The sequence below is a fragment of the Rhinatrema bivittatum genome, chromosome 10 (genome assembly GCF_901001135.1).
Source record: "Rhinatrema bivittatum chromosome 10, aRhiBiv1.1, whole genome shotgun sequence".
In the NCBI taxonomy this organism is placed as follows: domain Eukaryota; kingdom Metazoa; phylum Chordata; class Amphibia; order Gymnophiona; family Rhinatrematidae; genus Rhinatrema; species Rhinatrema bivittatum.
In genome coordinates, this window is record NC_042624.1 from 26,052,898 (window position 1) to 26,079,267 (window position 26,370).

The 26,370-nt window shown below is 42.2% G+C and overlaps 1 protein-coding gene and 1 long non-coding RNA gene across 2 annotated transcripts in view; one reads left to right on the top strand and one right to left on the bottom strand.

Annotated features, from left to right (window-relative positions):
• Positions 1-3,482: 3,482 nt before the first annotated feature.
• On the top strand, positions 3,483-12,321 carry LOC115100004. Its single transcript, XR_003858943.1, has 3 exons — positions 3,483-3,563; positions 9,498-9,651; positions 11,591-12,321. It is a non-coding gene; the product is annotated as an uncharacterized LOC115100004 (long non-coding RNA).
• Positions 11,600-26,370, bottom strand: part of LOC115100003 (dimethylaniline monooxygenase [N-oxide-forming] 2-like) — a 36,061-nt gene continuing 21,290 nt past the window's right edge. The window contains exons 5-7 of the mRNA XM_029618128.1: positions 17,264-17,463; positions 14,919-15,138; positions 11,600-11,649 (exon numbers count right to left, since the gene is read on the bottom strand). Of these exons, the coding sequence (XP_029473988.1) occupies positions 11,626-11,649; positions 14,919-15,138; positions 17,264-17,463 (444 nt within the window). The 3' untranslated portion in view covers positions 11,600-11,625. The remainder of the gene's footprint in view (positions 11,650-14,918; positions 15,139-17,263; positions 17,464-26,370) is intronic.

Sequence of the window (26,370 nt, forward strand, 5' to 3'; positions counted from 1 at the left end):
AGGGTCATCGAACACTGAGTGAAAGAGGGCAAGAAAGCCCGGTAGGCCATTGAGTATTGGGTCCATCCATTCCCAGAGGGGTGATGCCCAGGCCAAAGCTTTTCCATCCAGGAGAGACAGGATATATGTAGTTTTAGCAGCTACATCGGGGAAACATGCAGGTCGTAAGGCAAATTGCATGTTGCAGAGATTCAGAAAAACCCTACAGGACACGGGGTCGCCTGCAAAGCGAGGAGGTGCCGACAAGGGCACAGAAGGCCGGAACGGAGGCGCCTGTAAAACCAGAGTGGATTTGGCAGGAATTGAGGCAGATTCCAGCCAATTACTTAACTGGTTAATGGCATTAGCCGAAGTTTCTAACATCTTTTGCTGTTCTGTAACACATTGGGCCAGACCAGGGATGGCCTGAAGGGCCGAGACCTGTGCCGGGTCCATGACTTGGCAATCTGTTATGGTTTGTAAGTTGTGGGCCCCTGGGCCGATGGGAGAGGTGAAACCGCCCACAGGGAGGAGTCCTGTGAGGCTCACTGTCAGGAGGCAAGGTCTTGGCTGACGTCAGGCACAGCTGTGGAATAGAGTCTTTATTAGAGAGAGAATAACTACCCAGGGAGCAGGTAGTGCAGGAGAGACACAGAGTCTAAGTGATGGGGTACACCCAGTAGTAGAAATCCGGTAGTGGTCCACGAAGCAGAGTACACCGCAGAGGTCTCTGGAAGAGGCTTGACAATGGCCTGCGGTGCAGGTATGCTGAGAGAGTCCTCACTTGGAGATATTTTTTTATTTATTTAACAGCTTTTTTTATACCGACATTAGAGGGCACATCATATCGGTTTACATCTGAACAAAAAGGTGGAAAATACAAAAAACAGGGAGGGGGGAAAGGGAAGCAACAAGAGTAACAAGTTGCAACAAAGGTGCTGCAGCTAGAAGGAGGCTCTATATGTAAGCCTGAAAAATTGAAACTAAAGGGTTAAAGATATTTACATATTAACATATAACAGATAGAGCGGTAGTGGCCTGCAGCGCAGGGTACACCGACAGGTCTGGTAATGGCCTGCAGCACAGGGTACACCAGTGAGGTCCTCACTTGAAGCAGGGATGATAGTGGCCTGCAGCGCAGGGGACACCAATGAGGATTCCCACAGAGGTTGGCAAGATGGGTTCGCAGTGTGAGGCGTTGACAGATGAGATCCAGGAAGTAGAACTCAGTAGTGGCCCACAGCGCGGGGTACACCAGAGAGCAGTAGAGACTTGGAGAAGCAAGGTACTCACAGAAGGAAGTGTTCCAGCAAAGGTACCAGGGAGCTAGGTGGAGCGTAGGACCCAGGGTGAAGACCCTCCGAGGAGCGAGCGGATAGCCAATAGCACAGAAGGGCCCCCGAGGAATGGGTACCCAGAGAAGAGAACGCCCAAGGCGTCTAGAACGGAAGTCCGTGAAGTGAGGTGCGGAATCAGCAATGAGGGAACTCGTTGCCAAGTCAGTGGTCAGGTGCAGTCGGCTTAGGTATCCGGAGTTGTAGAAGTCATCAGAGAGGAACACCCTCGAGGTTCCCGCCAGGCAAAGCTTAAGACTGCCCTGTGCGCGCGTGCCTATGTGATTCTGGCTGCAAGATGGCGGTCGGCAGCGCTCACGCCGACCCGGGAACACCAGGAGGAATGGTGGTAGCTGGTGGAGGCCGCCACTCTCCCCAGTGGAGTCAGAGTAGTGAAGAAAGAGGTGAGCATGAGAGGTTGCAGCTGTCTGCGACCAACGGGCGTAACACCATTGGTGGAAGGTGCTGGCTGACATTGCAGCTATGGAACAGAGGTCATGCACTCTTAAGAACCAATCTGTGAAATATGATCTTATATGGAAAATTTACTGGAAATGGAAGGCTGTCCCTGATCTTTAATGTGGGTTTGGGGGATATTGCCTTTGTAATGCTCTGTGTTCACTGCTACAACTGGATGTTTTTCTATTGGTCACTGCTATGGCTGCTGTGTACATTGTTCTTGTTGGACATGTTTACTTTTTTGTGTGTTTAAATAAAGAGATAATAAAAAAAAAAATAAAGAAGCAACACATTCCTCACAGCCAACCAACTATGCCGCAGAATGGTATCCCTCAAGGACTCCTCTTCAGCTGTAAAAGCTAAAGGAGCAAAATCATTAGCACATAAAGAAACAAAATAGTGCCTAGCTTGTAAACATGCATAAAAGGCAGAGTTTGGCAATTCCCATTCTTCTTTAAAATCTTGAAAAGAATATAAATGTTTCATATCAGTGTCTACAAGTCGTCCCAGATATGTGAGGTTTTGTGTTGCCCAACGTGAAAAAATAGATGTTCCCAATCCTGCTGGAAAATCCATATTACCCAACTTTCGGGCCGATTCAGTAAAGTCCGCGGGAGAGCGGATGAACGCCCGCACTCCCGGTGCATGCACAGGCCACTCGCCTGTACGCACGATTCTGTATTTAAATTAGGTGGTGCGGTAGAAACGGGCAAAAGGAGGCACTAGGGACACTAGCGCGTCCCTAGCGCCTCCTTTTGACCTGAAGCGGCGGCTGTCAGCGGGTTTGAAAGCCAACGCTCAATTTTGCCGGCGTTGGTTCTCGAGCCCGCTGACAGCCACTGGAAACCGGACGCCAGCAAAATTGAGCGTCCGGTTTTCGGCCCGACAGCCAACGGCCCATTTTAAATTTTTTTTTTTTACTTTTTTTACTCTTCGGGACCTCCGACTTAATATCGCCATGATATTAAGTTGGAGGGTGCACAGAAAAGCAGTTTTTACTGCTTTTCTGTGCACGTTCCCGGTGCCAGCAGAAACTAGCGCCTACCTTTGGGTAGGTGCTAATTTCTTAAAGTAAAATGTGCGGCTTGGCTGCACATTTTACTTTCTGTATCGCGTGGGAATAACTAATAGGGCCATCAACATGCATTTGTATGTCGGTAAGGGAAAACGTGTGTCCAAGGGCAGGTTAACAGTGCGCTCCGTCGGAGCGCACTGTACTGTATCGGCCTGAATGTAAGAAAAGGAGAAATAATGTCACTTCTGTTTAACTGTGATCACCACCATTTCCATTCCCTTTATAGATCCCTCAACCTAAAACAAGATCTTAACCCCAGAGCCCAGTTAGATTTGGGGATATGTAGTAAGTTTACAGATTTATAGGGAAAGGCTCATTTTTCAAGCAATCCCCCAACATCATATTTATGGCCCTGTGACGGGGGTCACTATGCTAGACCGGGTAGGAAGAATAAAGCCAGGAACAAAAACTCCCTGGAACCAAAGTTCTAGAAGGAGGGGGAAGAAAACCCAGGTGACACAGAGTCAAGGATATACCTTGGTGGCTTCCCCTGTAACCATAGAGACAAACACAGGTGTGGGAGGTTAAGGGTGGGACTTCCCCAGAGCCAATTAGCTGGCAGAGGAGGAGGAGTTTACAAGGTATAAAAGACTCCCTAACCCAGCAGAGTCAGTCTCCTGCTGGGGACTGAAGGAGAAGGACTGTGCTACCTGCTTGGCAAGACTGGAACGTTGGTGCTCCTGCTTAGATGGATGACTGGTGTGACTTCCAGGAAGGTGAGCTGGGAGATACAGGCTGTTTGACTCTCCGGATGTGCCTACTTAAGGATATTGTTTAAGAGACTGCCAGTGGGTGGTTGTATCTAAAGGACAGGGAACATATCCTGAGAGATACTGTGGGAGGTGGCAGTTAGGCCCATGGGGCCAGACTTCTGAACTGCATGACATTACAGAGAACTTCTAATTGAATCTGCAAGTGGCCAGGAAGGCTCTTTCAGGGACGGGACCGGTGAAAGCGTGACAGGCCCCCTGAGATCCATTCTTGAATGATCCTAAGCAATCCAGCTACACTATAAAATCTCAAATTAGGTAAGGCCAGCCCCCCACATACTGTTGTGTTGAATGTCAAGGCAGTATAACATATCTTGATGCAGTTTTATTTCTCCATATAAAAGATGATACCAAGGAGCAAAGAGATCTAACTTTATCTTTAACCGAAAAAGGTAACATTTGCATCTGATTGTTGAGAAACATAGAAATGACTGCAGAAGACTGAATGGCCCATCCAGTCTGCCCAGCAAGCTATGCACTTTATCATTTTTTTATTTTTTTTTATCTTTTACTCTCTCCCACCTGTCACTATTGGCTTCCAGTATGGCATTTTCTTATGTTCTTATGTTCCAGCCCTAATTCCCCTCCACCCCACCACCAATGTAGAGAGCAGTGCCGAATCTGCATCCAAGTGAACATCCAGCTCAATTAGGGGTAGCAACCGCTGCAATAAGCAGGCCACACCCCTGCCCCATACTCTTACCCACCCCTGGTTTTTTGTTTTTTTTTTGAAATGGCAGCCCTCCATCCTTCCGCTCCGTGAAGGTGAAACACCAACCACTGGCATCCCGCTCCGTGAATGCCTCTGTGGCTACTGCCGCTCCATGCAGTGTTTTGCTGTCTCCTCTTTATTCACGTCCTCTAGACTTGATGGATCCACAGTGTTTATCCCACACCCCTTTGAAGTCCTTCACAGTTTTAGACTTCACCACTTCCCCCGGAAGGGCATTCCAGGCATCCACCACCCTTTCCGTGAAGAAATACTTCCTGACATTGGTTCTTAGTCTTCCTCCCTGGAGCCTCAGCTCGTGACCTCTGGTTCTGCTGACTTTTTTCTAATGGAAAAGGTTTGTCGTAGTCTTTGGATCATTAAAGTTTTTCAAGTATCTGAAAGTCGGAATCATCACCCCTGCTCCTCCTTTCCTCCAGGGAGTACATATTTAGATTCTTCAATCTCTCCTCGTATGTCATCCGATGAAGACCCTCCACCTTCCTGGTCGCCCTTCTCTGTACCGCTTCCATCTTATCTTTGTCTCTTTGTAGATACAGTCTCCAGAACTGAACACAGTACTCCAGGTGAGGCCTCACCAAGGACCTGTACAAGGGGATAATCACTTCCCTTTTCTTACTCTATATTCCTCTCTCTATGCAGCCCAGCATTCTTCAGGCTTTTGCTATCGCCTTGTCGCATAGTTTCACAGACTTCATATCATTAGACACTATCACCCCAAGATCTCTCTCCTGCTCCATGCACATCAGCCCCCCCCCCCCCCATCGAATACAGTTCATTCGGATTTCCACTCCCCATATGCATGACTTTGCACTTCTTGGCATTGAATCTCAGCTGCCATATCTTCGACCACTCTTCCAGTTTCCTTAAATCCTGTCTCATTCTCTCCACTCCTTCCGGCATGTCCACTCTGTTGCAGATCTTAGTGTCATCCGCAAAAAGACAAACCTTACCTTCTATCCCGTCCACAATGTCACTCACAAAGATATTGAACAGGACCGATCCCAACACAGATCCTCGTGGTACACCACTTAAAACCACTCTCTCTTCAGAGAGAGTTCCATTTACCATCACACATTGTCTTCTGTCCGTCAACCAGTTTGCAATCCAGGTCACCACCTCGGCACTCACTCCTAAGCGTCTCGTTTTATTCACCAGTCTCCTGTGCGGAACTGTATCAAAAGCTTTGCTGAAATCCAAGTAGATGACATCGAGCGCTCTTCCTTGATCCAATTCCTTGGTTACCCAGTCAAAAAAGTCAATCAGATTTGTCTGACAGGATCTTCCCCTGGTGAATCCATGCTGCCTCTGGTCCATCAATTCTTCCGACTGTAGATAGTTCACTATTCTCTCTTTCAACAGTGACTCCATTACTTTTCCCACCACCGAAGTGAGGCTAACCGGTCTCTAGTTACCAGCCTCCTCTCTGTTCCCACTCTTGTGAAGCGGGACCACCACTGCTCTTCTCCAATCACTCAGCACCACTCCCGTTTCTAGGGATCTATTGAACAGGTCACACAGCGGACCTGCCAGCACATCTCTGAGCTCCCTAAGTATCCTTGGATGAATCCCATCAGGCCCCATGGCTTTGTCCACTTTCAGATTCTTTAGCTCTTCCCATACATTTTCTACTGTAAAAGGATTTTCATCTATACCACTTCCCTCCAGTTTCTTGTTGTGTAGAGATGGTCCTTCTCCAGGGTCTTCTTTAGTGAACACAGAGCTGAAGTATTCGTTTAATATTTCTGCTATTTCTTCATCTCTCTCCACACATTGATCATTTCCACCTTTCAATTTCACTATACCACTTTGGATTTTTCTCTTTTCACTGATGTATCTGAAAAATGTTTTGTCACCATTTTTTATCTCCTTGGCAATCCTCTCTTCCGCTTGACTTTTTGCTGACTTGATTAATTTCTTTGTCTCCCTCAGTTGAATCAAATATTCTTCTTTGTGCTCCTCCCTTTGGGATCTTTTATATTTCTTGAATGCTGTTCTTTTAGCTTTAATTTTGTCAGCCACCTCCTTTGAGAACCAGATAGGTTTCAATTTTCTTTTGCTTTTCTTTACATTTCTAACATATAGATTAGTTGCCTTGGTGATTGGCCCACTGCTGATCCACATCTCTCTCGTTCTCCCATCCTTTTAGTTCTTCCTCTAGGTACTTCCCCATTTCCTCAAAGTCCGTGTTTTTGAACTGTAAAACTCGGGTCTTTGTGCTGCTTTTCCATATTCTTTTAGTGATATTAAACCATACCGTTTGATCACTGGTGCTGAGGTGGGCGCCCACCTGGACATCAGAGACATTATCTCCATTAGTGAGCACTAAGTCGCGTATAGTTCCTTCTCTCGTGGGTTCCATTACCATTTGTTTGAACAAAGTTACTTGCATGGCATCCATTATCGCTCTACTATTTTTAGATTCTGCAGATGGGATTTTCCAGTCTACATCTGGCATATTGAAGTCACCAACGATCACCACTTCTCCCTTCTTACCTATCTTATGGATGTCTTCAACCAGATCTCTGTCCAGCTCTTCCTTTTGGTTTGGAGGCCTGTAAACCACTCCAATATAAATGGACGCTCTGTCATCTTTTTTTAGGTCGACCCATAGTGCTTCTTCCTTGCCCCAAATTCCTTGCAACTCAGATGCTTGGATATTGTTTCTGACATAAAGAGCCACACCTCCTCCTTTCTATCCACTCTGTCCTTCCTTAACAAGTTATAGCCTGGTATTGCTGTATCCCAATCATGAGATTCTGTGAACCATGTCTCTGTGATAGCAACAATGTCCAATTGTGCCTCCGTCATTAGGGCCTGCAGATCTGGGATTTTATTTCCCATACTATGAGCATTTGTGGTCATAGCTTTCCAGGTTCTCTCTTTAAGGTTATTGCTTTTCCTGGACTCCTTATGAGACTTTAGTTGAGATTTGTTATTCACGTCACTCTTTCCTTTTGCAATTGTGCCACTGATGACAGAGTTATCCATCTCAATTAGCTTTTTCTTTTGGTTATGGATCTTGAAATTCTGCATGCATTGGGTTTTTTCTCTTTTCTGGTAACACTTCAATGTTTTTCTCAAGAACTTCTTCAGTTTTTAATATAGAGAAGACTTTTTGTTCATTTTGCATTTGGTACAGTGTGTGTCTCTTCATCACAGGTCTAATTCTACCAGAGCCCACTGTAATCCTGGTTTTTAATGAATTCCTTAATGACCTGTTTGAGTGGGGGGGTATACTTGTTGGCTGCCCATCTGTCCAGATTGGGTGACTGTGGGTCACATGTTGGCTGCCCATCTGTACAGATTGGGTGACTGTGGGTCACGTGTTATCCTACCTGAGCCTATTGTATCTCTATTTCTTGACTCCTGGTTTTTCTGTGGTATTGGGGAATTATTTTCTGAGTAATGCAATGTGGGTGTAATTCTTGTAATTGAAGCTAATTGAGCTTTAACCTTAGTCAGCTCCTTTTTCAAGGAAGAGAGTTGTGCACAAATTGGGCAAGCTCTAAGTTTCCAGATGCTTTCCGAGAAGTTCTGGTACCAACTGAAATACCCTGAAAAGAATGTTAAGATCTTAATAGTCAAAGGTTCCAAAAAAAGAACAAACGTAAAGGCGATAATGGGCAATTTTGTCGCGTGCCATGACCCAAAACAAATTGTTGAGATAATAAACCATTAACTAGAATTTGGGCTCTAGGTTTATTGTAAAGTAAATGAATCCATCAAAGAAATTCCTCCCCAAAATTATATTTCATTAAAATGCAATGCAAAACATCCCAGTTAACCTGGTCATATGCTTCTTCGGCATCCAATCCCAACAGAAGTTTATCGGATGCTCCTCTAGATACAGATTCAATAGCCAACAAAGCTCTCAGAATATTTGAATTAAAAACTCTGCCCTTTATAAAACCAGTTTGGTCATGGTCAACTACAGAGGAAATTATCAGGTTAAGTCTAGATGCTAAAATTGCAGATATTATTTTTAAATCCTTATTTAATAGGGAAATCGGGTGGAAAGTCTCTGGATATGTTAAATCCTTACCCAGTTTAGGGAATAAAACTACTGTGGCAAAATTCTGATACCTATCAAAGGCACCTTCCACTCTAGCCTGTTGAAACATATCTAGCAAAAGTGGTGCAATAGAGCGACTCAAGATATGATAAAATTCAGGGCTAAACCCATCAGGGCCTGGTGCCTTAGCAAATTTTAACTTAGAAATGTCTGAATCTCAACTAACTGTATTTGAGCATCCATAATAAGTCTGTGTTCTTCAGTTAATTGGGGGACAGTAAAGCTTACCATCATGTTGAATGCGGGTAATAAGAGTGTTGGGTCTACTATTTTTTCAAATTTTTATCTACTTTCTAAAAGGCAGATAATTTGTTTCCAAACAAATCTACCGTGGTGTTAATTTCCAAAGTTTTACACTACTGACTGAAACATTCTCGTGCGACTAATTTCCTTGTGCATTTCCTTCCTAGATAGACTCTGTAAAAGACCACTATTTGAAGATCTTAAATTCCTCTTTGGAACATAATTTTTCAACAGCTGCTGTAAATATCCAGCTCCTTCACCTCTCAAGGTCTTAAATCAAGCCTAATAATTTAAATTGAATCCAGCATGTCACTGGAAGCCAATGCACTTGGCATAAGAGTGGAGTCGCACTTGTCCTTCTTGGGCAACCAAAAATCAACCTTGCTGCCATATTCTAAACTATATAAAAAGTTTAGCCTAATCTTATTGGTCTCCATTTTTTTTCTAATAAGTCAAAATCAGTTTATGAACAGCTAAGTTTTACATTAAAAAAATATTTAAGAAAAATATTGTTGGACTAAAGATGGACTTAAGTTTTTATTTCTTATAATCCTTGTTCTTGGATACGAGCTGATGCAGGATGATGGTACTTTTGGCAAGTACAATTATTTTTCTTGCTGTAATACAAATAAAGAAACCTGATTTTTATGTTTTGAAAGTAAACCCTGAAAAATCCCCAAATATAGTAAAAAATAAAAATGGAAAACATTGAACATTTTTCATCTCTCAACTCTAGTTCAACTCACAAACAAAATATAGGCAACCCCCTCCTCTAGGCAATTATTCTTCTTCACAGTGTCAAATTGACAGACCAGGAGATGTTTTTTTTCAGAGCCTCTAAGGAAGATGACTATTAAAGTGGAGCCAACCAGAAATTTTGACCAAGAGACTGGAAGACTGTGAACGAAGGACAAAAAGAATGAAGGCAGAAAAGCCAACAATCATGACCAAATGTCGGGAGGTATACAACTTGTGTGGAGGATCAGGTACAATACGAGTTCTGATGGGTTTTAACGTTCGATCTAATTGGGTCAGGATGGTGTTTCTGGCTCCTTCCCACTTCCCTGGTCCAATTAGGCGATACTGATAAGGGGTACATGGGCCAAAGAACACTTCCCTGGCCAGTTTTGGATCCTTTAGGAACAGCATCAGCACACTGGGTTTCACATTCATTGCCACTGCCAGCTCATCCATGTATGAAATATAATCTGTTTGCAAGGCCTGGCTTCTGCTGGTGCCAAAGCTTAAGAAAAAGAAAATACAGATAAAATCAACATTTATGAGTGAGAATGCATTTCATTAGCATTTTTCTATCACGATTTTAAAAAAATGAACCAAGGTTATCAATTGTCCATCTCATAATATTTTTACTGCTTTACTATAAATAAAAAATCAATAAACTCATTGACAGAAACATTGCTAGGGTTTTAGCAAACAGACCAAACACTTTCAGTCCAAAAGAGACGGGAAAGAGGGCGTCTCATCCCAGTCAGTAGCTGAACAGATGCAGCATAGTGTTGGGTCCAACTCAGATTATCAAGAGAGAACTTTCTGCATAGAGAGATTCTCACAATGGAAAAGCATAAATCTAACAATTTCATCCACTGATGGGGCCTTTTTCAATAGCAATTCTTAAGGCTGAAAAGCCTGAACGATGTGCCAGCCAGAAAAACTAAAGCAGGGGTACTCAACTGGTCTTTGGGGCCCCTCCCAGTTATTCAGGTTTTAAGGATATCCCTAACAAATATGATTCCATAAGAGTTAATGCATGCAAATAAATCTCATGCATATTCATTAGAAATATCCTGAAAACCTGACTGGCTGAGGGGCCCCCCCAACGACAGGTTTGAGCACCCCTGCTCAAAAGTATGACTATTTCTTCTAAATTAATTATTAAGGATTGACAAAACCAGTGATCACTGCTTTATATGCATATCCTTCTAGGAAATTCATTACTATAATAGAAGATAAACTATTTTCTCAGAAAAAATGATTTAGATGTTCTTCAAAAAATACTCAATGGATGTATTTTCTTGCAATATTCAAAATCAGTTTTGTCCCATGTGCTGTTCCTCTCCTTAGATTTGCAAAAATTGAAGAGGTATCTGTGGTTAGAGAATTGAATTGTAGTTCAGAAGTACTAACACATGAGTTCAAGGCAGCAACTCGCTGTGGGATATTGAATAAGTTGTCATATCTCATGTTGCCTCCAGGACACAGCAATGTGGCAATCCCTTCTAAACTTGACTGCTTGTAGAATACAGATTCCTATCTAAGCCGGTTCTTGTTGTCTTCCTCTTTGATTCTCTCCCATTCTAGGCAGATGAGTATACAAGTTCTCATATTTAATCCAATTTCTTTGCATGGTTTACCACCCAGCTTTGTAATAATCTAAGCAGCTACTTCTAATAAGGCTGATGCCTTAACCTCTGGTCACCTCTATCTTCATTGTCTTATTGGATAATACTTGGCCACCACCAACTTGTCAGCATCAGTCTGGGGAGTTATTGCCTGCTGGTTCCCACTTAGTTACCCCATGGCTTGCAGTGTTTCCCATGCTTCCTTTATCTATGCCTTGTTTTCTCATTATTATCTCTGCCCTTGCAACTGCTCTTAGGGAGTAAAGGGTCAGTTGTTTGCAACACTGCAATAGATTAACCATGCTCTACTAGATTTCCTCTATCTCTATCCCAAGCATGTTTTAATTTTTCCATTATCTCTCCCCAGTAAGCTATTCCAGGCTTTTAGCACCCTCTCAATAAACAAGTGAGTGATGATTTTCAGAAAATTAAACAGTTTATTCTTTTCATTACTGGTTTTCTCCTGTGAAGCACCCATAAATTCTTTAGGGGATTTTACTAATAACAGCTTTAATGATGCTTTTCATGTATTTAATACTTTAATACTGTACCATTTGATTCTTAGCTTGTTCGTTGCGGCAATGTGGGCCTGCATGATGTTCACGGGAGGCAACGTGCACAGCCCTGCAAAAGAAAAGGGCATTTGACTACTGTAACGTGAAGCCGCCATCTTAACCTGACGAACGGGAAAGCTGCTTACTGTCCTGCAAGGTAGACTAAATGAGAATGGGGGCAGAGAGACTGCGTGACACGCTTCTCCTTCCTGGGGGTTTCTTAAACCCGTGCTGCTGCACACAGTGGAAAAGCAGTTAAACTATTCCTTTGCGCCCAGCAGAAGAAACATTCCCTGTAGATTAAGACATCATGGAAGACCTCAACAAAGGAAATGTGTGGACATTTCATGAAATATCCACATAGTTAATACGACATTCATTATGTGAATTTCTGTGTTTTAAATATGTCCTTAAACATGGATTATGCCTGTCGGAAAGTAGGCAAGAAACAGAGTCAGCTGGCAACCACAGACATTAACCAAAGCAAGGCAGCTTCAAAAATGCTCGATAATATCCCTAACGTGCTCTGATTTCCCTGACAGGAACTGAACTGTTTCCCTGCAGGAAAGAAAAAGAGAGATGATCCTAAGACTGAGGACGTGTGAGATGAGGTCAATAGACACTCTACTATCTCTGGCACAAATCTGAATGAAATTAAATGAACAGTTACAAAATTATTAGAGGACACAGACAGACATACAGACATGATGACCTAAGACCAGTGCTCCTACAGGAAGCTAGGCTAAAGAAATAGAAAGCATCTGCAAATGTTTTTTGGTGCATCTTATTATATAACAGTGCTACCACAGACAAATTCAATCTGGCACCCCCAGATAGGGCACATACAATTTGAGAAGGTCTGGCACTTGCTTGCTGTGGCTAAGGACCAGTCTCTCGGAGAGGATTCAACAATGAAAAATGGTCAATCAGATGGTGTAGTGGACCATTCCAGAGGCAGCAAAGGGAGTAAGACAATCTCCTGAGCTAGAGTAGGGAACCCCACTGTAGACTGTGTCCCCACTATCACTGATGATGTCTGGAAATCTCTGTATCCCAATTAAAGTACATACTGAGTCGTATATCAATAACAGTTTATTTACTGGGCAGACTGGATGGGCCATTTGGTCTTCTTCTGCCGTCATTTCTATGTTTCTATGATAGTAAAATACTGACAAACAGTAGCTGACGTGATTAAAGACTACAGGTATTCACAGTTTAGATAACCATTTAGTATTACTCAATAAAGATCCTCAACTAGTTTGTCGAATTCTTCATAGGAATTATTCCAGTGCCTCCAGCAATACCATAACACTCTCACACTTTTCCCTTCACCATGATGACATGCTGAATATATCATTCAGAATATTTGCTTTTCTTCAACCTCCCACCATAGGATAAGTTAACTCCCTTCTTCCTAGCTTCCAAGTCTCAAGTACTCACACATGGACCACATGTTATCTCCATCCATAGTGCCTGACACCTCTATCCCCTTGAAGTATCCCTGGACTTCCTTGGCATCCCTGATACACTTTGCCTTTAGGTAACTGAGACTGAGTATCTCGGTAGTTCCTGGGCAAACAAAAAATTTCCCAGTTGTCTCAGGCCTTTTCCCTTGGTGGGGAGAAGCCCCTGCAGGGTCCTCTCCTTGTGGAGGGGTCCCTGGGCTCCACCAGCTAATCTGGCTGCTTCTGTCTACCCCTAAACCATGGTAGATGCCTCCTATCTGCCAAAATTGGAACCATCATTTATAGTTCTAAAACCACTCCCCAAAGAGGATCTTCTTTCCCACCCTCTTAAAGGAAAACAATCTACAGGGCCCACTAGCCAACGACATCTGGAAACTTCCCTCCATAGACTCCATGGACATTATAACCTGTACTGGGTCCTTTTACCACTTCTGCTGCCATCTGGTGGTTATTCACCAAAATTGCATGCCTCCAAGGATTTCACCAAAACATCTAAACTGGAACAAGCATTTACACTTCCAGGAACAAGTCTAAATTCTCGCTCCTTAAACTTTTCCCAGATCACCACTCTGGTGACAAGGCCCAGATGAGACATCGCATATTCACCTTGCTTTGCTAATTTCATGGTCCTCTCACTCAAAGCTGCACTCCACAACACTAATATAATTAAGAGATATTGCACACAGCACCTTTTAACTTCTTATAAAGCATCTACAAATTCCAAATATAGGTAATGTTATCATTTACAAGAATATTTTTAAAATTTTGCTTTGAAAGTTCTCCCTATGCACATCAGGAACAGTCTAGCTTTTCCCAATCAAACCATGTAACAATTTATTATTATAATTACTGTTCTTTCTTTTTGTCAAAATACTTTTTATTCCGCAGCAAAAACAGAAAGCAATACAAATGTGGTCCTAAAAGACAGTGTTGCAATATCCATGTACAAAGAAAACACAAAGCCACATGTCAATATAGACATATTAATCATATAAGCAGGAGGAAACAAAATATACTATAAGCAGTATTGTAAAACGTTATATATGTTCAAAGTTGAACAATAACAGAACAAGCTGCCTAAAACCTTTTCAACCATCCATCCCAATCAGACTCCTCCACTTACACCTTTCATCCCTCATTCAATCATGCTCCGCAGGCTTGGAAAAAGTCCTTTGAACAATATTCACTCTTCTATTAGACAAGCTTTGGGCAGCAGTTGTTCAACTTCAGTGCTATGGCTAAGAGGGTAGGATGAGTTCAATTGAGAAGTTCATTTATATAACCTTCAGAAGGAACAGGCACAAAAATGTCAGAGATTTCTATAGGTTGCAAGCTGAAGAACAATTACAAACCAGGCTCATGCCTGTTGGCTGTTTCTGCATAGCTGCTGAAGATGGAAAGGTGGATAAACTTCCCAGACCTCAATTGAAGGACAGCAACATCATATAAGAGACTTCACAATATAATGTAAATTATTAATATTTACTACTCGGTTATCTTACTCTAATTCTCTCCCCAGTTATATGATCCTTGTTATATTGTAACTTCAAGTTCTCTCTGCACTTGTTTATGTTCCATTATTTCGTTCACACCACCTTGTTATATGTAAACCGGCATGATGTGGTTTCTAACCATGAATGCCGGTATAGAAAAACCCTAAATAAATAAAATAAATAAATAAAGACAGTCCAAGGACTCATTCCTGTTAACAAATCTGAGCCCCATCCCCTTGCTTACCTTTAAACACGCGAATGGCCCAGCGAGCCTGCAGTTCTGCCATTGGCATAAAGGGCCCAGTGGGCTGGATAAGGCCAATGACACCTAATGTTGGCTTCTCCAGGTTAGGAGGGAAGACATTTTTATGCAAGGATACCTGGTTGTTGTTGATTTTAATGATAGATTCGTCAAGGAAGGGGAAAGAAGTAGTGTATCCTGTGGCAAAAATGACAAGATCAATATCATTCTCTATGGTTCCATCATCAAATATGGCTGATGTTTCTGTGAACTTGGTCAAACTTGGTTTCACCACTACATGACCACACAAGATGTGATATGGCAGTTCATCATTAATCACCGGCTCTTTTGACAGAGATCTGCAGAGAAACACAAAAAATTACATCCATGTGGTTCTGAATATCTGATCAGCTAGCTACCCTGGTAGATTTTGGCTTTTGTTCTGTCTTTCAAACTTGCATTGCCAAACAAGTTGTGTTATAATAAGCCTCCGCCTACAAATGTGACTTTAAAGAGCGGGTAGTACAGTTTCTGGAATCCAATGGATTACAAGATCTGAGGCAGCATGGTTTTACCAAAAGTAGTTCTTGTCAGACGAATCTGATCAATTTCTTTGACTGAGTGTCCAGAGTGTTGGATCAAGGGAAAGCCTTAGATGTAGTGTATCTTAGATTTCAGTAAGGCCTTTGATACAGTTCCACATAGGTGACAAATGAACTGAGCACCCTGATATGGTCCCTAAAGTGACTTATGGGGTTAGAAACTGGTTGAGTGTGAGGTGACAAAGGGTAATGGTAAATGGAGTTCACGCCAAGGAGATGGGCCTCACTAGTGATGTGCCTCAGAAAGCAGAGCCCATGCCGTCGCCGCTGCCCCCGAGTGCTTGCCCCAACTCTGCTGCCGCCTTCCACCCAGGCCATCAGCATTTTCAAGCCCGGGCAGAGGAAGAGGTGGAAGAGGGGGAGGGAAGAGGGGCCAGTGGGAGACCGGGAAGCACAGTGTCCTGCTGGCAGAGGATAGCGAGACCCCTGCCTGTGCTTTGTCATACATAACTGCTGCCTTAGAGGAAAGGCGGTGTAATCCCCTGTCCCCCTGGCGTCACCATCCCCAGCCTCAGAGAGCATAGGGGTTACTATCCCGAGGTAGGGAATTAAATCTCCAGAGATGTGAGCCAGGGGGAGGAAAACCTGCAGGGACACACAAACAATCCACTCTCCAGACTTGAGTTGTGCTCCAAAAAATAGTTTACTGAAGAATCTTCCAAATCAAACATAATGATTAAACAGAATTCCAGTTCCAGAAAACCTTTAACTCTTCTCCTTATAGCTCCTCTCCTTCAATTACAGCTTTATTCATTTTCCTTGCAAATGTGCTGCTGTAAAGTACATAAAGTTGAGATTTTTCCTAAACTCTAAGAAGGAAGCTATGAGTTAGTAGAAATGCAAGACATGTGTTGTGATATGATCCAAGATATCAGTTCACCTTTTGTCTTTTTCTAAGTATCTGCCTGCCTCAATGCTTTTGTTTCCCTTGGGTTGGGCCCTCCTTAGTTGTGGGCTATTTTGAAGTAAATTTCATGTATAATTGAATATGTGTTTTCATTTGTGGATTATTTCTTGACTATGTACTTTTTCTTTTCAAATACTGTTTATTTGATTTAAAATGTAAATAAAAGGGAAAAAGCTTCCGTGGCCATTTTCCAAACCCCAGTCGTTCTGCCTCAGAGAAGAATGAGTGTACCGCCTTCTGCCAGTCCCCCAAGCCATCTAGTCTCTACTCACAACTACTTGCAGACAGTATTTCTTGGACCATTATCCGTGTTGCGATAGTCACTGCTGGTACCAGTGATCATAATGTGCCCATAATAGTTTGAATGATGTAGGACATTAAAAAGACCAATTACAGCATAGCCAAACTTTCATAAATTATTTCCTGCAATCTGCCTGCGATTTCTCTTTCTTATCAGTGGAGTGGCTGATTTGCAATGGGTGTCACGTAAGGTTAAGAACATAAGAACATGCCATACTGGGTCAGACCAAGGGTCCATCAAGCCCAGCATCCTGTTTCCAACAGTGGCCAATCCAGGCCATAAGAACCTGGCAAGTACCCAAAAACTAAGTCCATCCCATGTTACCGTTGCTAGTAATAGCAGTGGCTATTTTCTAAGTCAACTTAATTAATAGCAGGTAATGGACTTCTCCTCCAAGAACTTATCCAATCCTTTTTTAAACACAGCTATACTAACTGCACTAACCACATCCTCTGGCAACAAATTCCAGAGTTTAATTGTGCGTTGAGTAAAAAAGAACTTTCTCCAATTAGTTTTAAAATGTGCCCCATTCTAACTTCATGGAGTGCCCCCTAGTCTTTCTACTATCCGAAAGAGTAAATAACCGATTCACATCTACTCGTTCTACACCTCTCATGATTTTCAACACCTCTATCATATCCCCCCTCAGCCATCTCTTCTCCACACTTTTGTACCTGTTCTGAGGCTGCAGGCCATAATTCTTATGATCAAACCACTGGTTCTTCTTCTTCTCATTCATCCTAGTGGCAGCAGCTGCAGGAAGCCAACCTTGGACCCAACTGCAGAAGCGGGTTAAGCACAATATGTCCATTGGGATGCCGTGATCACCAACATGTCTTACCACCCAAGTGCCACTTCTTGTGCTAACATATACCTACAAGAGAGTGCAAGACACATGAGCTAAAGTTCTTTGAGATGGGCATAATAATATCACCACATAAATATGAGACCTTCAGGTTGCCTATACATGGCTTCTTTGTGATTTTAATTTTATTTTTTTAAATCATTTTTATTCTGCAAAAATGCACGATAAACAAACATTCAGAAACACGGTTCAACATATTGCCATTGCATTATGAAAAATGTAACAGCACGAAAAATAAGGTTTACCAATGACGAGAGGTTGCATCTCGCATGTCTGCAGGTTTTAGTTATTAAACACAAGCTAGCATTAACCCCACTTGTTCAGTTATTCATCCAGTCTTTCAAACCCTCCCCCACTCACAACACAGCACTCATCCCGCCTTTACTTCAACTGCTATTCACACACAGACCCATTCTCTCAGGCCACAGGAAAGTACCAAACGTAGAAATTAACTACAGGCAGATAAGGCAAACGTGTCTAGTACAAGTATTAGCTTGTACCTGTTTTGTCTGCAGGCCACGTTTTCTCATCCTATTTGTACAGAAGGTGATCTAGCTTACAAAGGTATGAACGTGCTCTTTCCAGGGGCCACATCATTGCACAGTTAGCTAACATTATCAATGTATTGGTAGCATGACATCAGCTCAGGAATGGACACAGCTTGTAACTCTGTGGCCTGGAATCAGATTCCATCCAATGCCAGAGAGGCTGCCTGTGACATCATCAGAATGGACCTATCAGATAAATGCTCTTTCCTGAACGACTGCTTCCTGTGGCTTCACAGAATTGCAAGGATTGTGGGCGAAAGAATTTAAAATCAAAGCAACTTTAAATCTAATGAACTATTAATAGATAATATCTTCCCCCCTCGCTCAGGACATTGGGGCTGCTGCTTTTCTCATCTCTAAGTTGACTTCCCACTCATTGCAACTAAAGACTTAACCTCCATTTCTTCCCTCGCATGCATTCCTTCTGCCCTCTTCTTCTGGGTCACCAGTGGCACCAGACAGGAACATGGTGGTAATACTGGATTTCTCCTCTCTGCACTCATATTTCCTCCATCACTAAGATTTGAAGTTCCAGCTATTTAATAGGTGTAAGGTTCTATCATGGTCACATTTTTCATAAAATAACAGCCTCTTGTCTGCAGCCACCCAAACTACTCATTCAAAATGAAACAGACTGGTTATGATTCCAGGGCCTCCACCCCTTCATGAAAAGACTTTCATTGGCTTCCACTCACTAGCCACATTGAATGTAAAACCCTGTCATGGTTTCGCCTGCTGTGCAGTCTTCCTGTGCCAAGGTTCAATCTGCTGCACACTTTCCCTCCATCAGGTGTCCTCAGCGAGCCTTGCTCACTACCTACCAATTACCTCCTCACTGATCCTACTATGCCCAAGCCTCAGCAATTCTTAACCCAGCCTGCTCAATGCCTCAGGGCTTCTTCATTGAGTCACCTCGGCTCTCTGACCCAGACACACTTTCCTTGCTATTCTACCGTGTCTAACCTTGTGGCCTCCGGGCTTCCTGCCTTCCCTAGCCTTGTGGCCTCCGGGCTTCCTGCCTTCCCTAGCCTAGTGGCTTCCAGGTCTCCTGCCTTGCCTAGCCTTATAGCCTCTGTGCCTCTTGCCTTGCCTAGCCTTGTGGCCTTCGGGCCTCCAGCTTTGCCTTGTGGCCTCTCTTGACCTCTCACCTTGCTCTGTGGCCTCTCTTGGACTCTTTCCTTGCTCTGGGGCTTATTGTGGACTCTTGCTTTGCTCTGGGGCCTCTCTTGGACTCTTGCCTTGCTCTGGGGCCTTCTAGGCCAGAAAGCCTTGTTCTGCGGCCTCTCAGGCCTCCCTGTCATGTTATGTGCCCTCCTGGGCTTTACAGCTTCTGGGCCTACTAGAGTTATCTTGCCCAATCTCATGCCCTGTTGGGCCTTCTTGTTCCCTGTTCCCTGTTCCCTGTCTAGTCCAGTCTTGTCCTTGACTAGCTCAGACCTGTCCTTGTCCTTTGTCTATTCCCAAGGCTTTGCCCTTTTCCTTTGCCTCAGATCCAGCTCTAGCTTGTGACTGTATCCAGCCCTAATCAATACCTATACCCAGCCCTCAGCCAGTACCTGTATCCAGCTCTCACCTGTACCTGCCCCCATCTTCCAGCCTATGCCTGACCTCAGCTCCCAGCCTGTATTCAGCTCCCAGTCCATGCCCTGATGTTCCACAGAAGGTAAGTCCTAGCGGCCTCCAGAACCCAAGGGCTCAACCTGCAGGGGAGGGGGTCAGTTAGGAAGAAGACCAGCCCTGTGGTCCTGCACTGCTTTTGGGGGGGGGTGTTCCCTGACTCCAGCTCAGTGGCCCAGGACACCTGATTTCCCATTTCAGATCCTGGTTATCTACAATCTCCTGCTTAATGCTGTGTGTCATCCTGTCTCTTCCCCTACTAATGGTCCCAGGGGGTTTGTGTACTTTTTCAAATTCATCACAGAGATTTCTGTCTTTGGGTGTTCTTCTGCTTGAGAGCGTTCTCCCCTGGTATCTCTGCTTTCCTCTCTCTTCTTTCTGGTTTGCTCACCATCATTATATTTGGTCAGAAATACTATTTATAAATAGCTCCTTCAGAAGCCACATAAGTTTCAACATTTACAGGTGCCCTGGCTCCTGGTGATGGTAATGCTTTGCCTGGTGTGACAGGAAAGATGCACAGTAGTTACTGAAAAAATAAGAGGGGAGTCATTGGGGAATTAAGTAAACAAAAAAAGAATAGACGCCTTGATCTTTTCCAAATATTTATTAAAGTAGAGACGTATAGGCGTATTCATAAAAATGCCCGACTCAGGCCGAGTTTCGCAGCTCAACAGCCGCTGCCTCAGGGGCTACAAGTAAGCAAACAAAAAAATCAATCATCCTAAAATTAATTATTAATTATCTACAAAATTTTGTTAAAATGGTGACATATATATTCAAACAAAAATAAAAAACTAACTGTAGATGTTACATTATTTATACAGAAAAAATATATATATTATATAACTGTACAGTAACAAATTAATGAAGAGCTATTTACCTTGGAAATCAAGAATCGCAGAGGAGTATAAAATCATCAAGGGAAGTTCACTGTGATCCAACACTGAAAGGTAACTATAAAAGCTGTGCAAGCAATTAATGTAACCTTTGGGAAACATTGGATACTTAGTTAAATGTGCCAGTCTTTGTAATGAACCAGCACTAAAAGACAATTGTAAGAAATGTGTAGGCAAAAATTGTATCCTTTTAGGATTGGATACTGCTCTTGTGAGTTATAGGAGGGTGTAGGAATGAATGATAGACCTTTGCTTAATATTTATTTATTTATTTATTTATATAAAAACTTTTCTATACCGTTGCTAAGTTAAATACCATTGCAACGGTTTACATGTAGGCACAAATTTAATGTAGGTAAAAGTGTACTATAGTACATTCTAACAGGTTTACATGTAGGCACATATTTAATGTAAGTAAAAGTGTACATAGTACATTCTAACAGGTTTACATGTAGGCACATATTTAATGTAAGTAAAAGTGTACTATAGTTCATTCTAACAGGTTTACATGTAGGCACATATTTAATGTAGGTAAAAGTGTACTATAGTACATTCTAACAGGTTTACATGTAGGCACATATTTAATGTAGGTAAAAGTGTACTATAATACATTCTAACAGGTTTACATGTAGGCACATATTTAATGTAAGTAAAAGTGTACTATAGTACATTCTAACAGGTTTACATGTAGGCACGTATTTAATGTAGGTAAAAGTGTACTATAGTACATTCTAACAGGTTTACATGTAGGCACATATTTAATGTAGGTAAAAGTGTACTACAGTACATTCTAACAGGTTTACATGTAGGCACATATTTAATGTAGGTAAAAGTGTACTATAGTACATTCTAACAGGTTTACATGTAGGCACATATTTAATGTAAGTAAAAGTGTACTATAGTACATTCTAACAGGTTTACATGTAGGCACATATTTAATGTAGGTAAAAGTGTTCTATAGTACATTCTAACAGGTTTACATGTAGGCACATATTTAATGTAGGTAAAAGTGTACTATAGTTCATTCTAACAGGTTTACATGTAGGCACATATTTAATGTAAGTAAAAGTGTACTATAGTACATTCTAACAGGTTTACATGTAGGCACATATTTAATGTAAGTAAAAGTGTACTACAGTACATTCTAACAGGTTTACATGTAGGCACGTGTTTAATGTAAGTAAAAGTGTACTATAGTACATTCTAACAGGTTTACATGTAGGCACATATTTAATGTAGGTAAAAGTGTACTATAGTACATTCTAACAGGTTTACATGTAGGCACATATTTAATGTAGGTAAAAGTGTACTATAGTACATTCTAACAGGTTTACATGTAGGCACATATTTAATGTAGGTAAAAGTGTACTATAGTACATTCTAACAGGTTTACATGTAGGCACATATTTAATGTAGGTAAAAGTGTACTATAGTTCATTCTAACAGGTGCCGTCAAAGGTTCGGTTACAATATATCATTAGACATAGTCATTTAGCAAAGTAGTTCATGACCAATTGTACCAAGGTACTTACAGCGGTAGTTTTATCACACATAGTATTATAGTTATGGTTTATTGTGGTGTGGAGTTCATAGACTAATCTACTGTATCGTCCTAAGGACTGTGTGTCGGTGCCTTTCTGTCTTTTCCTGAAATATTTCTCTCTATTCTCCTGTCTCTTTGTAAAATGCTTGTTTAAAAAGCCATGTTTTTAGGTTTTTCTTGAATGCCTTGAGATTACTTTGTAGCCTGATCTCTGGAGGCACTGTGTTCCAGATTATGGGTCCTGCTAGTGATAGGGCTCTCTCTCTCACTAGTGTCAGTCTTGCTGTTTTAACTGATGGGATGGTTAGGAGGGCTTTATTTGCTGAGCGGAGGTTCCTGTGTGGAGCGTGTACCCGTAATGCTGTGTTCAACCAGTCTGATTTCTCATCATAAATTAGTTTGTGAATGATACATAGGGTTTTGTATTTAATTCTGTGTTCAATTGGTAGCCAATGTAACTCTGCTAGGGTTTCAGTTATATGGTCCCTCCTTCTTTTCTAGTTAGTATTCTAGCTGCTGTGTTCTGAAGTATTTGCAGTGGTCTTAATGTTGTATTAGGTAGTCCTAACATAAGGGCATTGCAGTAATCTGTGCTGGAGAAGATTAGTGCCTGCAGTATTGTTCGGAAGTCATTTTGAGTTAGCAGTGGTTTAAGTTTTCTGAGTACTATGAGTTTTGCATAACCTTCCATTACTTTTAGTGATATGTGTTTCAGATTGATTTCAGGGTCTATTATTATTCCCAGGTTACGTACGTTTTCTGCTAGTTCAATTTTCTGGTTGTCTTTGAGTATTATTGATGTTTGACTGATTTCAGAATTTTTTCATTCTAAGTGAAGAAATTCTGTTTTATCAATATTAATTACAAGTTCCATTTGTGTCAGTAGTTGTTTTATAATGCTTAGGTACATGTTGGCTAGGTTTAATGTTTTCTCTAGAGTGTCCTCTATGGGTAGAATATATTGACTTCATCATCACTTAATACCCTGGAGCAGGGGTCAGGAACCTTTTTGGCTGAGAGAGCCATAAACGCCACATATTTTAAAATGTAATTCCATGAGAGCCATACAATATGTTTAAAACTAAATACAAGTAAATGTGTGCATTTTATGTAAGATCACACTTTTAAAGTACAATAAGTCTCTGAAAATATTACACCAGGCCTTAAGACACCAATACATCTCCTATTAGGAAAACGGACCAAGTCAGGCTGCTATAGAGTCCTACACAGAAACTACACGCCAGCAGAAAACCTCACCTGAATCACGTGCTGTCCCTCACCTAACATAGAATAAAGAGACCAAAACGCATAACAAGAAGCATGCAGACAAAAACTGAATTGGAAACTGCAACAAGCCAGAGTCTCTGTATGCAGTGTAACAAAGGAAAAAAGAAACATCACACATCCTTATAAAACAAATCAAGAAATATAAAATCATCAGCAGTAAAACTGTACTAACAAAAAGAACATATTTCGAAACAGCTGATGAGTGGAATATCCAATAATTAAAAACTCATATAAAACATTTCCAGATACCAACAAAATATTTCAAAATAGACACAAAGATCCAGTAATGAAAAATAATAAGGATACAAAAATTTTTTTGCTCTGCATACCTGGGAACGTTTGATATCCAGGTGTCCTGAGATTGTTCTGAATTAGCAGGAGGTGGGGTGGTTTGCTTGGAACTTTCTCCTCTCTCAGTCACATACCAGCGCTCTCTCTCACACTGGCTCTCAATGACACACCTATACACACATGCTCTCAGTACTCACATATACAAATGTTTTTTCTCTCTCACTTATATAGGCTCTTAATTACACATTTACACACATGCTGTCTATCTTTTCACGCTTACACACACACAGGCTTTCAATCACATAAATACATGCTGTCTTTTTCTCTCACACACAGACTCTCATTTACATGCTTACAAACATGTCCTCTCTTTCTCTCATTTACACACAGGCTCTCAATCACATACTCACATGCTCCCTCACCTAAATCAGCTCTCAATCACACACATACACACATGGTCTCTCTCTCTCATTTAAACACAGGCTCTCAATCACATACTCACATGCTCCCTCACCTAAATCAGCTCTCAATCACACAGACACACATGGTCTCTCTCTCTCATTTAAACACAGGCTCTCAATCACATACTCACATGCTCCATCACCTAAACCAGCTGTCAATCAGACACAGACACACATGATCTCTCTCTTACTTATACACACAGGCTCTTAATCATACATACACATGATCTCTCTCACACACAAAGGATCTCAATCATACACACATACTCTTTCAAACAAACAGGTTTTCAATTACAAACTTACACATACAGGTTCCCAATGGTAAACTTACATTCATGCTCTCTCTCTCACAGGCAGGATCTCAATCACAGACATACTCTCTTTCACATATACAGGCTCTCAATCATTCACATACATGCAATCTCTCACTCACACACACAGGATCTCAAACACACATGCTTGCTCGCTCATTCATTCACTCTCTCTCTCCCCCTTCCCCCCCCCCGGGAACTCGCGGCAGCAGCAGCCACCTCCCAACGCTAACCTCCTTCATTTTCAGCCCTCGCGGAGGCGAAGGCGGAGTCCCATCGGCCGCGGTTGAAGATTTTCATTTTCCTCCGAGCCGCGCTGCAGTCTTCTTCCCGTCGGACACTAGCGTGCCTGCGCGGGTCTTCCCGCGCAGGCACCCGATGCTCTCCACTTCCTCTTCCGGGCCGCGGGAAGAAGAGAGCACCGGCGTGCTCTCTTCTTCCCGCAGCCCGGAAGAGGAAGTGGAGAGCATCGGGTGCCTGTGCAGGAAGACCCGCGCAGGCACCCGATGACTCCAGCGCTGGCACCCGGCTGACACCCGATGACTCCCGCGCAGGCACCCGGATGACTCCAGTCGGCGTGCTCTCTTCTCCTCCCCCCCGCGGCCCGGAAGAGGAAGTGGTGAGCATCGGGTGCCTGCGCGGAAGAAGAGACCATGCTAGTGTGGTCTCTTCTTCCCGCGCAGGCACCCGATGCTCTCCACTTCCTCTTCCGGGCCGCGGGGGGGGGGGGGGGGGAGAAGAGAGCATGCCGGTGCCGCTGACTCCAGCTGTCCTGCCGCGTTCCGCCCGGGCTGACAGCATTTTAAGCCCGGGCGGCGGAGGACCGGGGAGCAGCTGGGTCAGTGGGGAACCGCGAAGTATGGCGACACTTGTCTGCGAGCCAGATGCAGCCCTCAAAAGAGCCATATCTGGCTCGCGAGCCATGGGTTCCCGACCCCTGCCCTGGAGGATAAATTAATTCTATTTTTATCTAATGTTAATACTGGAACCTCCGATCCTGATTTGTCTGTAACCGGTTGTTGTAACTGCCTCTTCTCCCTCTCCCTGTACATATTCACTGTATTTAAATATCATATTTTTATTTTGATTCTTCTTTGAGGAATTATTCATTTCTTTTTGTTAAGGCATCTTTTAGTGAACGTCTGTGATTTTGATCGTGGTCAGTAGATTACTTAATGAGTATTTTTAGACCCTCATACGGTGTTTTATGTTCGGCATAAACTTTCTTTTGGGAGCCGGCAGCATCTAGGTTTTACCAAATACACGATCTTTTCATTTTTAATTTGCATTTTTTCACATTTTTATTTGCATTGTTTCTCACAATTTTCATGTGTATATTTTATATAACAGTTTAATGTATATGCATTTTGAATTATGTTTTAAATAATGTGCATTTTTCAGCACTTTGACGTTTTGCTAAACTTTTTGGCAAGTGAAATACAGATACATTTAATCACAAGGATCTAAATTACCAGGCTTTTCAATGGTTATTTTTTGTGGTTTTGTGGTCAGCCTAAAGAAAGGCTTGTATATTTATCTAAGTATCCAATCCTAAAAGGATACAATTTTTTGCCTACACATTTCTTACAATTGTCTTTTAGTGCTGGTTCATTACAAAGACTGGCACATTTAACTAAGTATCCAATGTTTCCCAAAGGTTACATTAATTGCTTGCACAGCTTTTATAGTTACCTTTCAGTGTTGGATCACAGTGACCTTCCCTTGATGATTTTAAACTCATCTGAGATTCTTGATTGTCCAAGGTAAATAGCTCTTCATTAATTTGTTACTGTACAGTTATATAATATATATATTTTTTCTGTATAAATAATGTAACATCTACAGTTAGTTTTTTATTTTTGTTTGAATATATATGTCACCATTTTAACAAAATTTTGAAGGTAATTAATTTAAAAAAAAAATGCTTTTAGAATTTTTAGGAGGATTGATTTTTTGTTT